Source organism: Chiloscyllium plagiosum, chromosome 18, assembly GCF_004010195.1.
Source record: "Chiloscyllium plagiosum isolate BGI_BamShark_2017 chromosome 18, ASM401019v2, whole genome shotgun sequence".
In the NCBI taxonomy this organism is placed as follows: Eukaryota; Metazoa; Chordata; class Chondrichthyes; order Orectolobiformes; family Hemiscylliidae; genus Chiloscyllium; species Chiloscyllium plagiosum.
This window is the reverse complement of record NC_057727.1, coordinates 59426735-59448943: the sequence shown is the minus strand read 5'-3', so window position 1 is coordinate 59448943 and position 22209 is coordinate 59426735. Positions and strand designations below refer to the sequence as shown.

The following is a 22209-nucleotide window of genomic DNA, read 5'->3' as shown; positions in this document are numbered from 1 at the left end:
TAAACTCTGCTTTTCTGAATCGTCATAAATCGTGTCTGCCAGAATCCTCTCCAATAATTTGCCCACCACCGATGTAAGACTGAGTGGTCTGTAATTCCCAGGGTTATCCCTATTCCCTTTATTGACCAATAGAATAACATTTATCCTATCCATGTCCCTCATGATTTGATAAACTTCTATAAGGTAATCCCTCAGCCTCCAACACTCCAGGGAGAATAGTCCCAGCCTGTTCAGCCTGTCCCTGTAGCTCAAACTGTCCAGCCCTGGCCGCATCCTTTTAGATCTTCTGAGCCATTTCAAGTTTCACACTGTAGGATTCTATGATTCTATGAAACTCTCCTCGATGAACCTCTTTCTGCATATTTTCCCCATATGTCCTTTCACAAAGCTTTCTGGATGATAAACATAACAAACCAATTATAATTATAGAGTCATAGAGATGTACCGCACAGAAAAAGACCCTTCCTATAGCAAGGAGACTAGAATTGCATGCAGCATTCCGAAAGTGGCCTAACCAATGTCCTGTCCAGCCCAACATGATCTGCCAACTCCTATACTCCATACCTTCTTCACTATCCTGTCTACCTGGGATTTCAAGGAGCTACGAACCTGCACTCTAAGGTCTCTTTGTTCAGCAAAACTCCCCAGGACCTTACCATTAAGCGTATACATCCTGCCCTGATACCCTTTCCAAACTGCAGCACCTCACATTTATCTAAATTAAGTTCCACCTGCCACTCCTTGGCCCATTGGCCCATCTGATTAAGGTCCTGCTTACTCTGAGGTAATCTTTGCTGTCTACGACACCTCCAATTTTGGTGTCATCTGCAAACTTACTAACCACACCACCTATGTTCACATCCAAATCAATGACAAAAAACAGTGGACCCAGGACCAATCCTTGTGGTACTCCACTGGTCACAGGCCTCCAGTCTGAAATGCAACCCTCTACCATCACCCACTTCTTCTACCTTCGAGCCAGTTCTGTATCCAAATGGCTAGTCCTCCCAGTATTCCACTGACCTAACCTTGCTAACCAATCTCCCATGAGGAATCTTGTCAAACCCCTTACTGAAGTCTATAAAGATCATGTCATCATTCTACCCTCATAAATCCTCTTCATTACTACATCAAAAAACTCAATCAAGTTTGTGAGACTAAAGTTTCCACACACAGTCATGTTGACGATCCCTAATCAGTCCTTGCCTGTCCCTCAGGAATCCCTCCAACAACTTGTCCACCATTGGTGTCAGGGTCACTGGTCTATGGTTCCCCGGCTTTTTCTTATCACCGTTTATAAACAGTGGCACCACGTTAGACAATCTCCAGCCTTCCGGAACTTCACCTCTTCTAACGATGGTACAAATATCTCAGCAAGGGGCCCAGCAAATACTTTCTTCACTTCCCACAGAGTTCTAGGTCTGATCCATCTTTGAGCGTTTTAAGACATCCGGCACCGCCACCTCTGTAATATGGATATTTTTCAAGATTTCGCCATTTACTTCCCCACATTCTCAACCTTCCATATCCTTCTCCACCGTAAACACTGATGCAAATATTTGTTTAGAGACTCCCCATCTCCTGTGGTTCCACACATAGGTGGTCTTGCTGATCTTTGAGGGGCCCTATTCTCTCCCTAGTTACCCTTTTGCCCATAATGTATTTGGAGAATCCCTTTTGGATTCTCCTTAATTCTATTTGCCAAAACTATCTCATGTCCCCTTTTGCCCTCCTGATTTCCCTCTTAAGTATACTCCTAATGCCTTTATACTCTCTAAGCATTCACTCAATCTCTCCTGTCTATACCTGACATATGTTCCCTTCTTTTTGTTGACCAAAACTTCAATTACTTTAGTCATCCAGCAGTCCCTAACCTACCAACTTTGCACTTCATCCTAACAGGAACTTATTGTCTCTGGACTCTCGTTATTTCATTTTTTGAAGGCTTCCCATTTTCCAGCCATCCCTTTACCTACCAACATCCGCCCCTAATCAAGTTTTGAAAGTTTTTGACTAATACCATCAAAATTGGCCTTCCTCCAATTTAGAATTTTAACTTTAAGATTCGGTCGATCCTTTTCCATCACTATTTTAAAACTAATAGAATGATGGTCACATTTTAATATATCCACTGTTTTATTTAAACGCCTCACACTTTCAAAAAAACTTCACCTTGGCTCAGAGTGGGTATTTTTTGCTGTGGCCGAAGTCACTGTTGTCTGATTATTCACTCAGAGCACAAATACTTCACCTTCCCTGAAGAGGTCAGTATCATTTTGCCAACATGGAGCCTCTGTCTGACTTCTAGCAGTTTCTGATGAGTTATTTTTCAAACTTAATTGACGCAGAACTCCAGGTGAATCCATTTGTTTTTAATCTACAAAGAGCAAAGAAAATTACAGCACAGGAACAGGCCCTTCAGCCCTCCAAGCCTGCGCTGATCCAGATCCTCGATCTAAACCTGTCGCCTACTTTCTAAAGATCTGTATCCCTCTGCTCCCTGCCCATTCATGTATCTGCCTAGATACATCTTTAATGCCACTATCATGCCCGCCACTACCACCTCCGCTGGCAATGTGTTCCAGGCACCCACTCGCCCTGCGTAAAGAACTTTCCCCTCTTACCTTGAATTTGTGACCCTTAGTAATTGAGTTCCGCACTCTGGAGAAAAAGCTTCTTGCTACCCACACTTTTCATAATTTTGTAGACCTCAATCAGGTCCCCCCTCAACCTCAGTCTTTCCAATGAAAATAATCCTAACCTCCTCAACCACTCTTCATAGCTAGCGCCTTCCGTACCAGGCAACATCCTAGTGAACCTCCTCTACACCCTCTCCAAAGCATTCACATCCTTTTGGTAATGTGGCGACCAGAACTGTACGCAGTTTTCCAAATGTAATCAAACCAAAGTTCTATACAACTATAACATGACCTGCCGACTCTTGTACTAATACCCCTTTGGATGAAGAAAAGCATGCCATATGCTGTCGTGACCACTATTGACCTGTGTTGCCACCTTCAGGGCACAATGGACCTGAACACCCAGATCTCTCTACACTCCAAGGTTTTTCCATTTGCCGTATATTTCGCTGTTGAATTGGATCTTCCAAAATGCATCACCTTGCGTTTGCCTGGATTGAACTCCATCTGGCGTTTCTCCACCCAACTCTCCAATCTATCTATATTCTGCATTTTCTGACAGTCCCCTTCACTATCTGCTACTCCACCAATCTTAGTGTCATCTGTAAACTTGGTAATCAGGCCAACTATACCTTCTTCAAGATCATTTTATGTTTATCACAAACAACAGGAGTCCCAACACGGATCCCTGTGGAACACCACTGGTCACACTTCTCCATTTTGAGAAACTCCCTTCCATGACTTCTCTGTCTCCTGCTGCGAGCCAGTTCTTTATCCATCTAGCCAGTACATCCTGGACTTTTTTTCTGTAACCTTGTAGGATATAGAACAGTACAGCACGAGAACAGGCCCTTCAGCCCATGATGTTGTGTCGAACATGAAAGTCTCAGCTTTTCAACCTCTTCTTCCAACTCAAACCCTCCAGACCCAGCAACATCCTGGGAAAACCCTTCTGAACGCTTCAGCTTAATGACATCCTTCCTATAACAGGGAGACCAGACCAGACACATCTCCTTTGAACTTCACCCCTTTACCTTAAAGACATGCCCTCTAGTATTAGACATTTCAACTCTTGGGAAAAAGGCTTGATTGTCACAAAAAACTTAAAAGAACTGCGGGTGCAGCAAATCAGAAAGAAAAACAGAACTTTTTGAGGAAAAACTTTGAGAACTGTTCTGAGGAAGGGTCACTCAGCCTGAAACGTTACCTCTGATTTCTCTCTGCAGAGCTGCCTGAGCTTTTCCAGCAATTTCTGTTTTTGTTTCTGACTGCCAACCCCATCTATGCCTTTCACCTTCTAAGTTTCGATCAGGTCTCCCCTCAGCCTCCGCTGCTCCAGAAGAAGCAACCCGAGTTTGCCCAGCCTCTCCCTAATGCTCATCCCCTCTAATCCAGGTCTCATCCTGGTAAACGTCTTCTGCACTCCCTCCAAAGCTTGGATGTCCTTCCTGTAACGTGGCAACCAGAATCTAATGCAGTATTCTAAATGCGATCTCGTTAAAGTTTTATAAAGCTGTAACATGACTTCCTGACTCAGTGCCTCAGCCAATAAAGGCAAGCATGCCATATGCTATCTTCAGCACCCTGTCTAATTGTGTGGCCACTTTCACAGGGATAAGGACTTGAATGTCAAGAACCCTCTGTACATAAATGCGGTTAAGAGTTCTGCCTTACCTGTATACTTTCCCTTAACATTTGATCTTCCACAGTACAGCACCTCACGGTTAACCGGATTAACCTCTATTTCTTCGCCCATATCTACAACTGACCTATATCTCGCTTTATCTTTCGACAATTTTCTACACTATACACAACTCCTCCAATCTTTGTGTCATCTGCAACCTCACTAACTCACTCATCTATATTTTCATCCAAGTCATATATAATATATCACAAGCAACAGTGGTCCCAGTATGGGACCACTCATCACAGACCAGAAAAACACCCTTCCACTGCTACCCTCTGTCTTATGACCAAGCCAATTTACATGCATTTTCAGGAATCGTTTCAAGCAGTTAGTCTCTTTCCTCCTCTTAACTGGGATTTTTCTTCAAAGCTTTAAAGTTATAAGATTGAAAGCCTCTAATTGTTTTGTTTTAATAGACGATATGCATTCTAATTATTAGCCAGTGTCAGAATCCGAAGAATCTCTCTCTTCATCTTAATTTGAATTTTGAAATGGAATCGAGGCTCTATTTTGCTCTGTTTTTAATGCTGTTTTGTAACTAGAATGTATAGTTTCCTGCAAAAACCATCACAAACGTTGAACTGTTTACTAGATATCCACTAGAAGGTCACCATGTTGTTAGACATGCTTTACAATTCACCAGATACTGTCTGACCCTTCCTGCAGCTGAGCACCAGGAATCTCCCAGTAAAAGGAATCTCACTTTGTATCCCACATTTCACGTTAGTGATTTATACCTTCACAACTATAATGCCCAAAGCTTAAGAATTTGTACAAACAAGGCACAATGCTTGAATATCCAACCCATGCAGCAGTCAATATATGCAGCAAAAGCTGAGCTGCAAAGTCAGGCACTGAGTTTATGGGTGCAGTGGAATTGGTGTTAATCTGAACTAAGCAGAGAGCCCAATCAGTGTATCCGGTTCCAAATCAGACCTGATGGAGTCAGGCTCATTTGTTATCCCAAACGTTGTGCTAACAAAACCGTTAACTGTTACAGTGCCAACCAGCAACATCATCATGAAGACATTGGCCAAACGGGAGAACGTGAAGGTGTTCACAGAGAAGTTACTGCTGCTGCTAAACCGGTCAGGTGAGCATCTCACTGAGGGCTGCATGCGCTTTTAGTTTGCTGTGAGATTGATCAGTGGTTCCTGCTCCAGCCAGCACTGCTGTTGTGTTGTCAGTGCTGTACAGCTTTCCTATAAACAAGTACGAGGGATACTGCCGTGTTGAAAGCTCAGTCCAGCAGCAGAAGAAAGAGCAGCTTTGGTGTTTGTAACTCCCCAGCTCCTCACATAGCGAGCTTCAGCACAGACAACCGCAGTGTTCACCAGTGACAGCCTGGGGTGGATGTGGGGCCAGAGTGCCCAGGAGTAGAGGATATGGAGGGGAAGGGTCACAGTGTCCTGGGATAGAGGAGGGTGAGGGGTCAGAGTGCCCTGAGGTAGAGGATATGGAGGGTGAGGGGTCAGAGTGCCGTGGGGTAGAAGATGCAAAGGGCAAGAGTTCAGTGTGTCCTGAGGTAGCACATAAAACATAGAATACAGACCCTTCGGCCCTCAATGTTGTGCCAACCTTTTATCTTCCTCTAAAATCAACCTAACTAACATACTCTTCATTTTATATCATCCATGTGCCCATCCAAGAGTGGCTTAAATGCCCCTAATGTATCTGACTACTACCACTGCTGGCAGTGCATTCCTCGCACCCACCACGCTCTGTGTGAAGGACCAACCTCTGACATCTCCCCTAAACCTTCCTCCTGTCACCTTAAAGATACGTCCTCTCATGAAAGCCATTTCTGCCCTGGAGGGAAAAAAAATCTCTCTATCCACTCTATCTATGCCTCTTATCATCTTGTACACCTCTACAAGTCACCTCTTATCCTCCTTCACTCCAGTGAGAAAAGCCCGATCTCCCCCAAACTTTCTTCATAAGACATGCCCCCCAGTCCAGGCAGCATCCTGGTAAATCTCCTCTACACCCTCCTTAAAGCTTCCACATCCTTCCTATAATGAAGGACTCTATAGAGCTGCCGCATAACCTCACGGTTCTTAAACTCAGTCCCCATGCTCATGAAAGCCAACACCCCATAGGCCTTCTTATCAACCCTGCCAACTTGGGTGGCAACTTTGAGGGATCTATGGACATGGACCCCAAGATCCCTCTGTTCCTCCACACTGCCAAGAATCCTGTCTTTATCCCTGTATTCTGCATTCAAATTCGACCTTCCAAAATCACTTCACACTTTTCCAGGTTGAATTCCATCTGCCGATTCTCAGCTCAGCCCTGCATCCTGTCAATGTCCCATTGCAACCTACAACAGCCCTCCACACTATTCACAACTCCACCAAACTTCGCGTCATTGGCAAACGTACTAACTCACTTTTCCACTTCCTCATTCGAGTCATTTATAAAAATCACAAAGAGCAGAGGTTCCAGAACAGATCCCTGCGGAACACCACTGGTCACCGAGCTCCAGGCTGAATACCTTCCAGCTACCACCACCTACGGGCCAGCCAATTCTGTATCCAGGCACACATGGAGGGGGAAGTCAGCAAACAGATCCAGACCATCCTGGGTGACAAATGAGGTAGAAGCAATGTTAAAGAAAAACCTGGGTTTTTGACAGATGTGAGGTCAAAAATACGATTGAATATAGAAGATTCAGACTGAAGATGCAACAGCAAAGAAGGAAAGATGGAACATGAGAAGAGGTGAGCAGCTGACGTGGAGGAATTCCAAAGTATTTTACACGCAGTACGAGGGTGATAAAAGGGGAAGTGGGCTAGTTTGGGACAAAAAAGGAGTTTGACACATGGCAGCTGAGGGGATGGCTGAAGGGTTTGTATCTGTCATTACCACAGTAGAGGATGATAACCAGCCCACAGTCAACGGGAAGAATCTGTTGCTAGCCGGATTTAAAACTGCTCTGACAAGGTGTGAGTGGAAATCTCCATGGCTCTGAGACTATTTTTCTGTCTTCCTTAGACTGAGACATGAAGGTGAGGGATTGGTGAATGGTAAATGATGTGCCCTTGTGGCAAGGAATAAGCCCAGCAATCAACCTCTTATACTTGAGTGGTTCAGAAACTTCTAGAAACAGAAATTTGCTACAACATTATTAGTCATATGGATCAATGTGGGTTAATTTAGGAAGGCCAGTGTTTAGCGAATTGACAGGAGTTTTCTGACGAGGGTGAATGGGTTAATCAATTGTAGACATGGACAGCCAGAATGTGTTTGATAATGGGATGAAAACAGCAGCAGTCACATGGGTACACAATTAGTGAGTGACACCCGATTACATCCCCTCGCCATGGACATGGGCCCGCACCACACACGCCCGCACCCCACGCGCCCGCACCCCACGCGCCCGCACCCCACGCGCCCGCACCCCACGCGCCCGCACCCCACGCGCCCGCACCCCACGCGCCCGCACCCCACGCGCCCGCACCCCACGCGCCCGCACCCCACGCGCCCGCACCCCACGCGCCCGCACCCCACGCGCCCGCACCCCACGCGCCCGCACCCCACGCGCCCGCACCCCACGCGCCCGCACCCCACGCGCCCGCACCCCACGCGCCCGCACCCCACGCGCCCGCACCCCACGCGCCCGCACCCCACGCGCCCGCACCCCACGCGCCCGCACCCCACGCGCCCGCACCCCACGCGCCCGCACCCCACGCGCCCGCACCCCACGCGCCCGCACCCCACGCGCCCGCACCCCACGCGCCCGCACCCCACGCGCCCGCACCCCACGCGCCCGCACCCCACGCGCCCGCACCCCACGCGCCCGCACCCCACGCGCCCGCACCCCACGCGCCCGCACCCCACGCGCCCGCACCCCACGCGCCCGCACCCCACGCGCCCGCACCCCACGCGCCCGCACCCCACGCGCCCGCACCCCACGCGCCCGCACCCCACGCGCCCGCACCCCACGCGCCCGCACCCCACGCGCCCGCACCCCACGCGCCCGCACCCCACGCGCCCGCACCCCACGCGCCCGCACCCCACGCGCCCGCACCCCACGCGCCCGCACCCCACGCGCCCGCACCCCACGCGCCCGCACCCCACGCGCCCGCACCCCACGCGCCCGCACCCCACGCGCCCGCACCCCACGCGCCCGCACCCCACGCGCCCGCACCCCACGCGCCCGCACCCCACGCGCCCGCACCCCACGCGCCCGCACCCCACGCGCCCGCACCCCACGCGCCCGCACCCCACGCGCCCGCACCCCACGCGCCCGCACCCCACGCGCCCGCACCCCACGCGCCCGCACCCCACGCGCCCGCACCCCACGCGCCCGCACCCCACGCGCCCGCACCCCACGCGCCCGCACCCCACGCGCCCGCACCCCACGCGCCCGCACCCCACGCGCCCGCACCCCACGCGCCCGCACCCCACGCGCCCGCACCCCACGCGCCCGCACCCCACGCGCCCGCACCCCACGCGCCCGCACCCCACGCGCCCGCACCCCACGCGCCCGCACCCCACGCGCCCGCACCCCACGCGCCCGCACCCCACGCGCCCGCACCCCACGCGCCCGCACCCCACGCGCCCGCACCCCACGCGCCCGCACCCCACGCGCCCGCACCCCACGCGCCCGCACCCCACGCGCCCGCACCCCACGCGCCCGCACCCCACGCGCCCGCACCCCACGCGCCCGCACCCCACGCGCCCGCACCCCACGCGCCCGCACCCCACGCGCCCGCACCCCACGCGCCCGCACCCCACGCGCCCGCACCCCACGCGCCCGCACCCCACGCGCCCGCACCCCACGCGCCCGCACCCCACGCGCCCGCACCCCACGCGCCCGCACCCCACGCGCCCGCACCCCACGCGCCCGCACCCCACGCGCCCGCACCCCACGCGCCCGCACCCCACGCGCCCGCACCCCACGCGCCCGCACCCCACGCGCCCGCACCCCACGCGCCCGCACCCCACGCGCCCGCACCCCACGCGCCCGCACCCCACGCGCCCGCACCCCACGCGCCCGCACCCCACGCGCCCGCACCCCACGCGCCCGCACCCCACGCGCCCGCACCCCACGCGCCCGCACCCCACGCGCCCGCACCCCACGCGCCCGCACCCCACGCGCCCGCACCCCACGCGCCCGCACCCCACGCGCCCGCACCCCACGCGCCCGCACCCCACGCGCCCGCACCCCACGCGCCCGCACCCCACGCGCCCGCACCCCACGCGCCCGCACCCCACGCGCCCGCACCCCACGCGCCCGCACCCCACGCGCCCGCACCCCACGCGCCCGCACCCCACGCGCCCGCACCCCACGCGCCCGCACCCCACGCGCCCGCACCCCACGCGCCCGCACCCCACGCGCCCGCACCCCACGCGCCCGCACCCCACGCGCCCGCACCCCACGCGCCCGCACCCCACGCGCCCGCACCCCACGCGCCCGCACCCCACGCGCCCGCACCCCACGCGCCCGCACCCCACGCGCCCGCACCCCACGCGCCCGCACCCCACGCGCCCGCACCCCACGCGCCCGCACCCCACGCGCCCGCACCCCACGCGCCCGCACCCCACGCGCCCGCACCCCACGCGCCCGCACCCCACGCGCCCGCACCCCACGCGCCCGCACCCCACGCGCCCGCACCCCACGCGCCCGCACCCCACGCGCCCGCACCCCACGCGCCCGCACCCCACGCGCCCGCACCCCACGCGCCCGCACCCCACGCGCCCGCACCCCACGCGCCCGCACCCCACGCGCCCGCACCCCACGCGCCCGCACCCCACGCGCCCGCACCCCACGCGCCCGCACCCCACGCGCCCGCACCCCACGCGCCCGCACCCCACGCGCCCGCACCCCACGCGCCCGCACCCCACGCGCCCGCACCCCACGCGCCCGCACCCCACGCGCCCGCACCCCACGCGCCCGCACCCCACGCGCCCGCACCCCACGCGCCCGCACCCCACGCGCCCGCACCCCACGCGCCCGCACCCCACGCGCCCGCACCCCACGCGCCCGCACCCCACGCGCCCGCACCCCACGCGCCCGCACCCCACGCGCCCGCACCCCACGCGCCCGCACCCCACGCGCCCGCACCCCACGCGCCCGCACCCCACGCGCCCGCACCCCACGCGCCCGCACCCCACGCGCCCGCACCCCACGCGCCCGCACCCCACGCGCCCGCACCCCACGCGCCCGCACCCCACGCGCCCGCACCCCACGCGCCCGCACCCCACGCGCCCGCACCCCACGCGCCCGCACCCCACGCGCCCGCACCCCACGCGCCCGCACCCCACGCGCCCGCACCCCACGCGCCCGCACCCCACGCGCCCGCACCCCACGCGCCCGCACCCCACGCGCCCGCACCCCACGCGCCCGCACCCCACGCGCCCGCACCCCACGCGCCCGCACCCCACGCGCCCGCACCCCACGCGCCCGCACCCCACGCGCCCGCACCCCACGCGCCCGCACCCCACGCGCCCGCACCCCACGCGCCCGCACCCCACGCGCCCGCACCCCACGCGCCCGCACCCCACGCGCCCGCACCCCACGCGCCCGCACCCCACGCGCCCGCACCCCACGCGCCCGCACCCCACGCGCCCGCACCCCACGCGCCCGCACCCCACGCGCCCGCACCCCACGCGCCCGCACCCCACGCGCCCGCACCCCACGCGCCCGCACCCCACGCGCCCGCACCCCACGCGCCCGCACCCCACGCGCCCGCACCCCACGCGCCCGCACCCCACGCGCCCGCACCCCACGCGCCCGCACCCCACGCGCCCGCACCCCACGCGCCCGCACCCCACGCGCCCGCACCCCACGCGCCCGCACCCCACGCGCCCGCACCCCACGCGCCCGCACCCCACGCGCCCGCACCCCACGCGCCCGCACCCCACGCGCCCGCACCCCACGCGCCCGCACCCCACGCGCCCGCACCCCACGCGCCCGCACCCCACGCGCCCGCACCCCACGCGCCCGCACCCCACGCGCCCGCACCCCACGCGCCCGCACCCCACGCGCCCGCACCCCACGCGCCCGCACCCCACGCGCCCGCACCCCACGCGCCCGCACCCCACGCGCCCGCACCCCACGCGCCCGCACCCCACGCGCCCGCACCCCACGCGCCCGCACCCCACGCGCCCGCACCCCACGCGCCCGCACCCCACGCGCCCGCACCCCACGCGCCCGCACCCCACGCGCCCGCACCCCACGCGCCCGCACCCCACGCGCCCGCACCCCACGCGCCCGCACCCCACGCGCCCGCACCCCACGCGCCCGCACCCCACGCGCCCGCACCCCACGCGCCCGCACCCCACGCGCCCGCACCCCACGCGCCCGCACCCCACGCGCCCGCACCCCACGCGCCCGCACCCCACGCGCCCGCACCCCACGCGCCCGCACCCCACGCGCCCGCACCCCACGCGCCCGCACCCCACGCGCCCGCACCCCACGCGCCCGCACCCCACGCGCCCGCACCCCACGCGCCCGCACCCCACGCGCCCGCACCCCACGCGCCCGCACCCCACGCGCCCGCACCCCACGCGCCCGCACCCCACGCGCCCGCACCCCACGCGCCCGCACCCCACGCGCCCGCACCCCACGCGCCCGCACCCCACGCGCCCGCACCCCACGCGCCCGCACCCCACGCGCCCGCACCCCACGCGCCCGCACCCCACGCGCCCGCACCCCACGCGCCCGCACCCCACGCGCCCGCACCCCACGCGCCCGCACCCCACGCGCCCGCACCCCACGCGCCCGCACCCCACGCGCCCGCACCCCACGCGCCCGCACCCCACGCGCCCGCACCCCACGCGCCCGCACCCCACGCGCCCGCACCCCACGCGCCCGCACCCCACGCGCCCGCACCCCACGCGCCCGCACCCCACGCGCCCGCACCCCACGCGCCCGCACCCCACGCGCCCGCACCCCACGCGCCCGCACCCCACGCGCCCGCACCCCACGCGCCCGCACCCCACGCGCCCGCACCCCACGCGCCCGCACCCCACGCGCCCGCACCCCACGCGCCCGCACCCCACGCGCCCGCACCCCACGCGCCCGCACCCCACGCGCCCGCACCCCACGCGCCCGCACCCCACGCGCCCGCACCCCACGCGCCCGCACCCCACGCGCCCGCACCCCACGCGCCCGCACCCCACGCGCCCGCACCCCACGCGCCCGCACCCCACGCGCCCGCACCCCACGCGCCCGCACCCCACGCGCCCGCACCCCACGCGCCCGCACCCCACGCGCCCGCACCCCACGCGCCCGCACCCCACGCGCCCGCACCCCACGCGCCCGCACCCCACGCGCCCGCACCCCACGCGCCCGCACCCCACGCGCCCGCACCCCACGCGCCCGCACCCCACGCGCCCGCACCCCACGCGCCCGCACCCCACGCGCCCGCACCCCACGCGCCCGCACCCCACGCGCCCGCACCCCACGCGCCCGCACCCCACGCGCCCGCACCCCACGCGCCCGCACCCCACGCGCCCGCACCCCACGCGCCCGCACCCCACGCGCCCGCACCCCACGCGCCCGCACCCCACGCGCCCGCACCCCACGCGCCCGCACCCCACGCGCCCGCACCCCACGCGCCCGCACCCCACGCGCCCGCACCCCACGCGCCCGCACCCCACGCGCCCGCACCCCACGCGCCCGCACCCCACGCGCCCGCACCCCACGCGCCCGCACCCCACGCGCCCGCACCCCACGCGCCCGCACCCCACGCGCCCGCACCCCACGCGCCCGCACCCCACGCGCCCGCACCCCACGCGCCCGCACCCCACGCGCCCGCACCCCACGCGCCCGCACCCCACGCGCCCGCACCCCACGCGCCCGCACCCCACGCGCCCGCACCCCACGCGCCCGCACCCCACGCGCCCGCACCCCACGCGCCCGCACCCCACGCGCCCGCACCCCACGCGCCCGCACCCCACGCGCCCGCACCCCACGCGCCCGCACCCCACGCGCCCGCACCCCACGCGCCCGCACCCCACGCGCCCGCACCCCACGCGCCCGCACCCCACGCGCCCGCACCCCACGCGCCCGCACCCCACGCGCCCGCACCCCACGCGCCCGCACCCCACGCGCCCGCACCCCACGCGCCCGCACCCCACGCGCCCGCACCCCACGCGCCCGCACCCCACGCGCCCGCACCCCACGCGCCCGCACCCCACGCGCCCGCACCCCACGCGCCCGCACCCCACGCGCCCGCACCCCACGCGCCCGCACCCCACGCGCCCGCACCCCACGCGCCCGCACCCCACGCGCCCGCACCCCACGCGCCCGCACCCCACGCGCCCGCACCCCACGCGCCCGCACCCCACGCGCCCGCACCCCACGCGCCCGCACCCCACGCGCCCGCACCCCACGCGCCCGCACCCCACGCGCCCGCACCCCACGCGCCCGCACCCCACGCGCCCGCACCCCACGCGCCCGCACCCCACGCGCCCGCACCCCACGCGCCCGCACCCCACGCGCCCGCACCCCACGCGCCCGCACCCCACGCGCCCGCACCCCACCCCCCTCCCCCTCCCCGTGTACACTTCCCCCTCGCCTTCCCTGTGTACACTAAATCCTATCGTCATTGTGTACACTGAGCCCCTCACTCGGCCATTCCCTTCCCCACCCCCACCCCCAATCCCGCTCGACTGGGTGCAGTGTAGAATGCTCCACCAGTCAGTGAATGCAGGGCTGGATTGGAAGTGTTCCTGAGAACAACACAAAGCAGTGCATTTGAGACTGAGGGTTTCTGTCCTGTGATTAATTCCAAATTACCTGCCATTAGCCTGGAGCAGCAAGTTAGAAACGTTGCAACGCACGGTATTCACTGATAAAGCACACGTCTTTTTCTCCAGGGTCTTTATAACACCTCCTTCATTAATCTAATCGATATTACTCTCTCTGTTCCTTAGATGACCCGGTGAATATTTTCAAGCACCAACCCCAGCCACCACACTCTGTGCTGAAGTTCCTGCAGGATGTCTTTGCAGACAAAGACACGGCGAGAATCTTCTACCGTACGGACCTGATGGTGATGATCGATATCATTGTGCGTCAGATCTCTGACCTCTCGCCAGGGGAAAAGGTCAGAAAACCGCACTACGACCCTGAACGGATTCAGCACTAACTCAGCCTTAACACTGCCTGGCCCATTTCACAGCTTCACGACAGATGTACAAGGTGTGAGATTCTGAAACCAAAACAGGAATTGCAGGAGAAACCCAGCACCTGTGGAGAGAAAGCAGTCACTTTTTCAGAACACTTCAGAGATGCAGAAGCAGCAACTTCTGTTTTTATTTCAGATGTACAAGGCTGATGTTCAAGTGGGATTAGATGAGAATTGCCCTGGTTTTTAAACAAAACAACCGAGGTGTAAATGGAGCAACATACTGGGCTAGAGGGGTTTCAGTCAGTACCTAATTGGGTGCCCCTTATCATGGAAGTTATCATAGAATGCCTACAGTGTGGAAACAGGCCCTTCGGCCCAACCAGTCCACACCGACCCTCCAAAGAGTAACCCACCCAGACCCGTTCCCCTACCGTTTGTTTACCCCTGACAATTTAGCATGGCCAATTCAGTGGTTAGCACTGTTGCCAGGGACCCAGGTTCAAATCCAGCCTCAGGTGACCGTCTGTGTGGAGTTTGCACATTCTCCCCGTGCCTGCGTGGGTTTCCTCCGGGTGCTCCGGTTTCCTCCCACAGGTTAGGTGGATTGGCCACACTAAATTGAACAAAGTATTAGGTGCATTAGTCAGGGGTAAATGTAGGGGAATGGGTCTGGGTGGGTTGCTCTTCGGAGGGTCGGTGTGGACTGGTTGGGCCGAAGGGCCTGTTTCCACATTGTAGGGAATCGAATCTAATCTGACCTGCAGATTTTTGGATTGTGGGAGGAGACCGGAGCATCCAGAGGAAACCCACTCAGACACGGGGAGCATGTGCAAACTCCACACAGACAGTCACCCAGGGCAGGAATCAGTCTGCCTCTCTTTCTTAAAATTTCCTTAAAGATGTGAATGTAGGATTTAGACGCTTTGGCTTGTGCCAATAAAGTCAGTGGAATGAATGTTCAAGGTTCCTGGGTTGAGTACTGGAGCTGTATAATTTGCCAGGTCACGCTATAATCTGTTCTTTCTCTGAGCTGCTTCTCATACACTCAGAGGCATACGGCTGGGGAACAGGCCCTTCAGCCCACCATGTCGATGCCAACCAGCAAACACCAAACTGTCTCACCACCCTCAGGCAGCACATTCCATATTTCTGCCACCCTCTCGGTGAAAGCAATGATTTTCCATTCCTCCTCTGAACCACTTGCTCCTCCTCTTAAACGTATTCTCTCTGGTCTCAGAATGGTCTGCCGTGGGGAAGAGATTCTCACAATTTGCTATGCCTATAGCTCTCATAATTTTGTATGCCTCAGTCAGATCCACCCTTCAACATCCTCTGCTCCAGGGAAAACAAACCCAGCCTTCCCAGTCTCTCCCCATAACTGCGACTTTTCATCCCATCTCCTGTGCACCCTCTCCAGTGCAATCAGACCAGTCTGATAATGCAGAACACAGTATTCCACCTGTGGCCTCACCAACATGTTAGAAAGTTGTAACAAGCTTCCCTGCACCAATATGCTATACCTTGGCGACTGAAGGAATGTTTCCCATGTGCTCCCTGTCCACTGTGCTGACACCTTCATGTACACCCAGCTCCCTTTGTTCCTCAGTATACCCAAGGGGACCTACAATTCATTGTGTAAATCCTTCCCTTATTAGACCTCCCAAAATACAGCACGTCACTTATCAGGATCAAATTCCATCTGCCATTGCTCTGCCCAGTTTACCAGCCGACCAATATCAGATTGTAGCCTGGTATTCTTCCTCACTATCAACAATCTCCATACCATTTGCAAGTTTAGTAATTATGCCATTGACATTCACATCCAAGTTGTTAATTAACACAACAGACAGCAAGGGTCCCGGCACCAATCCATGCTGGTCACAAGCTTCCATTCACAAAAACAACACCCTACCCTTGGCCTCTGGTTTGTAAGCCAGTTTTCCATCTAGTTTACCAACTTACGTTGGATCCCATGGACCTTTTGGAGCAGCCTTCTGTGTGGGACCTTGTCAAGGCCTTACTAAAATCCAACTAAACCATATCAACTCCACTATCCTCATTAATCTTAAGTCACCTTTTCAAAACCTCAATTAAATTAGACAGACAGGTCTCCCTCTGACAAACCCATGCTGACGCTCCCTGATCAACTCCTGCTTTTCCAAGTATTGATCAATCCTGTCCTTCAGAATGGTTTCCAATAATTTCCCTCCCACTGATGTCAAACGCATTGGTCTGTAATTACCTGGCCTCCCCCTGCTGCTCTTGAGCAAAGAAACCACATTAGCTCTCCTCCAGTCATCTGGCACTTCAGCGAAGTATTAAATATTTCTGCCAACCATCTCCTCCTTTGCCAACCATAACAGCCTGGGATCCACCTGAGAGTTTGGAGAAGACTTGTAGCTCAGTTTGTGGATCAGATTGTAAACTTGCTCACTGAGCTGGTGGGTTTGTTCTCCAATGTTTTGTCACCGTGCTCGGTAACATCATCAGTGAGCCTCCAGTGAAATGTTGGTGTTCTGCCCCACTTGGTATTTATCTGTCTCGGTTTGTTGTGGCAGGTGATGTCATTTCCGGTTCTGTTTCTAAGCGGTCAGTAAATGGGGTCTATATCGATATGTTTGTTAATGGAATTCCGGTTTGAAACCAAGCTTCTAGGAAATCCCATGCATGCCTTTGTTTAGCCTGTCCCAGGATGGATGTATCGTCCCAGTCGAACTGGTGTCCCTCTTTGTCTGTGTGTATGGATACCAGTGATAATTGGTCATGTCTTTTGGTGGCTAGTTGGTGCTCATGTATCCTGGTGGCTAGCTTCCTACCAGTTTGTCCAATGTAATGCTGGTTGCAGTCCTTGCAGGGTATTTTGTATATGGTGTTCGCTCTATTGCAAAACATACAGAGGTATGGGATTGAGGGTGATTTAGCGATTTGGATCAGAAATTGGCTAGCTGAAAGAAGACAGAGGGTGGTGGTTGATGGGAAATATTCACCCTGAAGTTCACTTACTAGTGGCGTACCACAAGGATCTGTTTTGGGGTCATTGTTTGTCATTTTTATAAATGACCTGGATGAGGCTGTAGAAGGATGGGTGGATGACACTAAGGTCGGTGGAGTTGTGGATAGTGATGAAGGATGTTGCAGGTTACAGAGGGACATAGATAACCTGCAGAGCTGGGCTGAGAGATGGCAAATGGAGTTTACTGTGGAAAAGTGTGAGGTGATTCACTTTGGAAGGAGTAACAGGAATACATAGTACTGGGCTAATGGTCAGATTCTTGGTAGTGTAGATGAGCAGAGAGATCTCAGTGTCCATGTACCCAGAACCCTGAAAGTTGTCACCCAGGTTGATAGGGCTGTCAAGAAGGCATGCAGTGTGTTAGCTTTTATTAGTAGAGGAATAAGTTTCAGAGCCACGAGGTCATGCTGCAGCTGTACAAAACTCTGGTGCGGCAGCACCTGGAGTATTGCGTACAGTTCTGGTCACTGCATAGGAAGAATGTGGAAGCATTGGATAGGGTTCAGAGGAGATTTACTCGATGTTGCCTGGAATGAAAGGAAGGTCTTATGAGGAAAGGCTGAGGGACTTGAGGCTGTTTTCATTAGAAAGAAGATGGTTGAGAGGTGACTTAATTGAGACATATAAGATAATCAGAGGGTAGACAGTGAAAGCTTTTTTCCTAGCATGAGGGACATAGCTTTAAATTGAGGGGTGATAGATATAGGACAGATGTCAGAGGTAAGTTCATTGAGACATATCAGATAATCAGAGGGTAGAAAGCTTTTTTCCTAGCATGAGGGACATAGCTTTAAATTGAGGGGTGATAGATATAGGACAGATGTCAGAGGTAGGTTCTTTACTCAGAGAGTAGTAGGGGCGTGGAAAGCACTGTATGCAACAGTAGTAGACTCACCAACTTTAAGAGCGTTTAAATGGTCATTGGATCAACATATGGATGTAAATGGAATAGTGTGGGTTAGATGGGCTTCAGATTGGTTTCACAGGGCATCGCAACATTGAGGGCTGAAGGGCCTGTACTGCGCTGGAATGTTCAATGCTGTTGCTGGTTGTTGGTACAGGGTCCTTTAAGTTCATCAGCAGCTGTTTCAGTGTGATGATAGGTTTGTGGGCTACCATGATGCCAAGGGGCTGGAGTAGTCTGGTCGTCATCTCCGAGATGTCTTTAACGTATGGTAATGTGGCTCGAGTCTCTGAGCGTGTTGTGTTGCCTTGTTTAGGTCTGTTGTGCAGGAATCAGCCGACAGCGCTTAACACGTTACCGTGCAGGTTCACTTTTCAATTAGGAAGCCAAATACAATGTTAGCACTTATTTTGAGATGGCTAGAATACATGAGCAGAAATGTACTGCTGTTGACTGTATAAGGATCTGTAAAGACCGCATTTAAGATATTGTGAGCGGTTTTGCGCTGCATATCTCAGGAAGGATGTGCTGGGATTGGAGGGCGCCCAGAGGAAGATTTCAAGAATTATCCCAGAGATGAAAGGCTTGTCATATGACAAGCGGTTGAGGACTCTGGCTCTGTACTCTGAGTTTAGAAGGATGGGGTTCTGATTGAAACGTAGAGAATACTGAGGGACCTGGATAGAGTGGATTTGGAGAATGTGTTTCCACTACTTGCTGAGACTAGCACCTGAGGGCACAGCCTTAGTGTGAAGGGACAACCTTGAGATGAGGAGGAATCTCTTCAGTCAGGAGGTGGTGAATTAATGGAACTCATTGTCGTAGAGGGCTGTGGAGGCCACATCATTGAGTGTGTTTACGACCAAGATAGTTTCTTGATTAGGCAGGAGAAGGGGGCTGAGAAAAATATCAGCTATGATCAAACGTTGGAGCAGACTCTACGGGCTGAATGACCTAATTCTATAGTCTTATCACATGTCCCATCAACACACTAGGTAACAATCTCCTCCCCCCATACCACCTCTATGTTCTTGGAGGAAGATCAGCTGCTACATTATGGCTGTAAGGTAAGTTCCAGAGCCATCTTAAAATCCCCTATCTTGGTCATACATAACTTCCTGAGGTTGCTGCATTAAGTGAGAGGTGGGTGTCATGTCAACAGTCTTGGAATCTTAAAACCCGACTAGAGCAGCTACTGGGATTTATATTCAGTTAACAAAAATGGATCTGAGCTCATGTCAGTTGATATAAAAACCCACCTGGTTCACTTTAGGATTGGAAATCTGCCACCTTTACCTGGTCTGGCCTACATGTCAGTCCAGATCCACAATGAAGTGGTGACTCTGAAATATTTAAGCTAGCAAGGGCAGTTAGGAACAGACCTTGCCAGTGCTGCTCACATTCCATAAAAGTCAAAGTTTTTGTGATGTTGTATTTGCTGTGTGGTGTTTACCAGTGCGCAGTGCTGGACAGAGTGACTGTGTATGTGTGTTTGACTCCTCTCTCTCTCTCTGTGTTGGCACAGATTCGCATGGAATACCTCTCACTGATGCACGCCATCGTGCGCTCCACCGATTACATGCGTCACCAGCACCGTCTCCCAGATCTCCAGGCCACGTTCCAGCGAATCCTCGCAGAGGAGGAGAATGACCAGAGCTGCCAGATGGACAAGCTGATCATCCAGGAAATCTACAAAGAATTCCCAGACATCGCTTTGGAAAACGAACTCTGAAGGCAAAAGTGTGCGGAGTACTTGAAAAATTAGCCAATGTGGTTCTTCTCCTGAAATCACTCATCCCTGTTCAACGCAGCGCTTTTACCTGTGACGGAACCCAAAGCCTTTTTGCAGCCTTACAAACATGTTTTCTTTTCCTGCCTTTTTGTACCGTTCTGTAGCCACTATGTGCTGCAGGAAGCTGAAGTGTTGAGAGTAACGCTGCACTGGTGTCTTCAGTAACTGTATGGTTTAAACATGCAAAGCATTGATAAATCTGAAGTAGGAAAATAGGTTTACACTAACATAAATCCTTCACCGACACAGCAGAATGTTTGAGAGGGGACTTAGTGAGGTCCAGAATTCAGCTTTTCTTCAGGGTGTTCTCGGTCGAAAGCCTAGCTAACAATCCAGCAGAGCTAACCACTTGACAACTGACCCAATCTATCATGCGGCAGCCAGATTCTATTCTCAAGAAAGGATATTTAATGCAATCTCTCATATCGAGACTAACAAACTGGATGACGATGAGGTGAAATGTTACAAGGGGTTTGTGTCATGCCAAAACATGGAAACATTTCAGTAGTTTCAGGATGTCAGCTTGAAATTGGTCACTACTTTCTACCTTCCACAAGCTGCCCCTTGTGGTTCATTAACAGGAGTTGGCAGATTGACTGTCTATCAACTTACTCTCGCTACAATAGTGTTAAAGACTCAATACAGAAGAGTGTCAGTCTACCCGGGGAGACTGGGCCCTGTCACACAGTCCCCAGGGGCATGGACTGTGTAGCAGAGCTCAGTCTTCCCCCAGTGAGGCTGTGTGTAGAGAGTCATCAGGAAGACTATGTTGTGCAGCGTGTTGATAGATTGTTGCCAAGATATTGAGAAGCTGCAGAGTGGTGCTTGTGCAGTAATCCACGTGTGGAGTCAAGGAAGCCAATGGTTTGAAACCGATAGCTGCCCTGCCAATATCCTGAGACAGTGAAGTGGTTCTCCTCCTGCTTCAGGCTTGAAACTGCAAAACAGGCAAAACCATGTGACTGTGACTGGTGTCTTGCACTAAATGTTCCAGGTAATAGATCGCATCATCTCATCTTCGAATACAGACCAATTTGCTCTCCAATCAGCAGTGTAATATAGAGCTCAGTTATACCTGTGTGTGATGGTTAGTTTTCAGCCATTGTTGATCTCTCTCTGTCTCTTACATGTTCTCTCATGCTCTCTCCCACACTCCTGTTTGCACTCACATACTCTCTCCTGTTCTCTTTCTCACTTATGATCTCTCTCACTCTCGTGCACACTGTCACTCTCGCACTCCCTCTCACTCTTCCCCCTCCCTCACTCGTGCGCACTCTCACGCTCTTGCACCTTCCACGCTCACTCTCGCAGTAGTGCTCACTGTCCCACTCGCTCTCGCGCAGGTCAGTATTCTCTGCCAGCTCGATTGTGTGCTTCAGAAAGCTTGTTGCCAGTACCTTTCGAGTAGAGTTGAGCCAGTTTTTGTCTGTGATGTTAGTTTGGGATGAGTGTGAGCTGCTAATGTTCTCAGGGAGCAGGATCTTCAGTTGTGGTCTGACAGGGCAGCCAGGAACTCAAGCCGTTGTTTGCTCTCTGAGCAACTTGTAATCTGTGGGAGTGTGCAGCTCTCACTGCTGCAGGCTGTCATTTTCAGCTCCAAGTCTGCCTTGCTATTGGTACTTTATTGCTAATATTTGTACACAGATAATTAAAGCAGCTACAGCATTTATTTATTGTGTGCTGTTGTCTTTCATCTTCTTTTATTCCATTTTATACCTCACTCAAAATGTGCACTGAAAATCAGGTGCCGACCGTTGACACAAAAGTTAAATATTTTTATAGAAAGTGCACAGTTTCCCAATTTGCCTAATTTCCAGTTCCAGGTTGACAAAGCACAGACCAGGTTTTGATATGAAACAACTATTGCTCTTTATTAAAGGAATTAGACTCTAGTTACAGGTAGACAATTATAAACCATTGACATACCATAAATTAAAGCCTCATCCCTATATAAACTGCCCCTTAGTCTCTCTTTCACAGACAGACACAGGGAAAATCATGGGTATTAAGAGTGGAGGGAAAAACGAGGAAAATGATTTTTTTTTGCATTATTCATTCCAGAAATGTGGGTGTCACTGGCTGGCCAGAC

The 22209-nt window shown here is 56.7% G+C and overlaps 1 protein-coding gene across 1 annotated transcript in view; it reads left to right on the top strand.

The window, feature by feature from the left end:
- The window catches only part of LOC122559266 (NCK-interacting protein with SH3 domain-like), a 116604-nt gene extending 94815 nt beyond the window's left edge, over positions 1–21789 (top strand). The window contains exons 10-12 of the mRNA XM_043708647.1: positions 5327–5419; positions 14215–14387; positions 19854–21789. Coding sequence (XP_043564582.1) covers positions 5327–5419; positions 14215–14387; positions 19854–20060 — 473 coding nt within the window. The 3' untranslated portion in view covers positions 20061–21789. The remainder of the gene's footprint in view (positions 1–5326; positions 5420–14214; positions 14388–19853) is intronic.
- The last annotated feature ends 420 nt before the right edge of the window (positions 21790–22209 follow it).